The 1,448-nt window shown below is 45.1% G+C and overlaps 1 protein-coding gene across 1 annotated transcript in view; it reads left to right on the forward strand.

Annotated features, from left to right (window-relative positions):
• The window catches only part of LOC101845442 (spectrin beta chain), a gene marked incomplete at both ends in the record, with an annotated part of 17,703 nt that overhangs the window by 4,574 nt on the left and 11,681 nt on the right, over positions 1 to 1,448 (forward strand). Inside the window, 1 exon segment of the mRNA XM_013090917.1 lies at positions 213 to 328. Coding sequence (XP_012946371.1) covers positions 213 to 328 — 116 coding nt within the window.

Consider the following 1,448-nt stretch of genomic DNA (forward strand, 5'->3'; position numbering starts at 1 on the left):
CCCTCCCTCTCTCTCTCTCTCTCACTGCTTCTCCCCTCTACCTCCCCTCTCTCTCTCTCTCCCTCCTCCCTCTCCCTCCCCCTCTTTCCCCTCTCTCTCCCCATCTCCCTCCCTCCTTCCTCCCTCCCTCCCCCTCTCCCCCCTCTCTCTCAGCCACACATACAAACAGAACTGTACTCACCCGAGTGATCATCTCCCTTTGATGTCCACAGGCCTGACCTCATCAACTATGACCGCTTGGACCCAGCTGACCATATCGGCAACCTTAACAACGCCTTTGATGTGGCCGACAGAGAGCTGGGCATACCTAAGATCTTGGATGCTGAAGGTTCGGACCCTCTGGTTTTTTTTTCTTTTCTAATTTTAATTTTTGGTCATCAATGCCGTTCACCCCTTGCAGGGTATAGGCCACATACAAGCTCCTTTCATTTATCTCTGTCCTGGGTCATCCTTCCAACCTCGTTCCAAGTGAGCTTCATCTCTCTCATGTCCCTTTCCATGCATCTCCTCCATGTTTCCCGTGGCCTACTCCTGCCTCGTGCTCCTTGTGGGTTCCACTGCAGCGACTGTCTTGTGATGTTTCCGCTGGGCTTTCTCAATGTGTGTCCCATCCATCGCCACTTTCTTAGTCCTATTTCTACTTCTATATCCTTTTGTCCTGTCCTTTCCCACAGCTCTTCATTTCTTACTCTATCCTGCCATTTAATTCTTAGGATACTCCTCCTACATCTGTTGATGAAAGTCTGGAATTTATTCAGCACTTTCTTTGTTGTCTTCCAAGTTTCACAGCCGCTATAATAATACATACAGTTTTGATTTTTTAATACAAGGGGTCAGTTGAGGCGAGGTCTTACAGGGATGCCACTTTTCCGCTTTTCTCCCCGTATTTCCAGTATTTTGATCCTGATCCGCTATTCCGTTATTGAGATCGAGATACAATCTATAGTTGGAAAACAAAACAAACAACCCCTCCCCCCCCCACACACAACTTGCGCCAAATGTTCAAATAACTGAACAAATGAAGACTTTGCCATAAGTTCAAATAACGGGTTCTCCTGTTTTTGTTTATTTGTCATTTCTCTCTATGTACACCCTTTGGGTTTCAAATTGATATTCATATATATGTTAGCAAGACCGTGACGAGTAGATTTTCAGCTATTTAAAAAAATAATTGAGTGGCATCCCTGGTCTTAATTGAGTAGACCTACAGGTGATTGTCTTGGACAGGTGGTTGTTTAGAGCAGGTTGCACTATTTTACTGTTACCTCAACAACGCCTTTGATGTGGCCGACAGAGAGCTGGGCATACCTAAGATCTTGAATGCTGAAGGTTTGGATCCTCTTGGTTTTTTTTTTTCTTATTTAATTTTTGGTACTATTTAGTTAAGGTGAAGAGTGTGTGTGTGTGTGTGTGTGTGTGTGTGTGTGTGTGTGTGTGTGTGTGTGTGT

Source organism: Aplysia californica, unplaced genomic scaffold (genome assembly GCF_000002075.1).
Source record: "Aplysia californica isolate F4 #8 unplaced genomic scaffold, AplCal3.0 scaffold01674, whole genome shotgun sequence".
In the NCBI taxonomy this organism is placed as follows: domain Eukaryota; kingdom Metazoa; phylum Mollusca; class Gastropoda; order Aplysiida; family Aplysiidae; genus Aplysia; species Aplysia californica.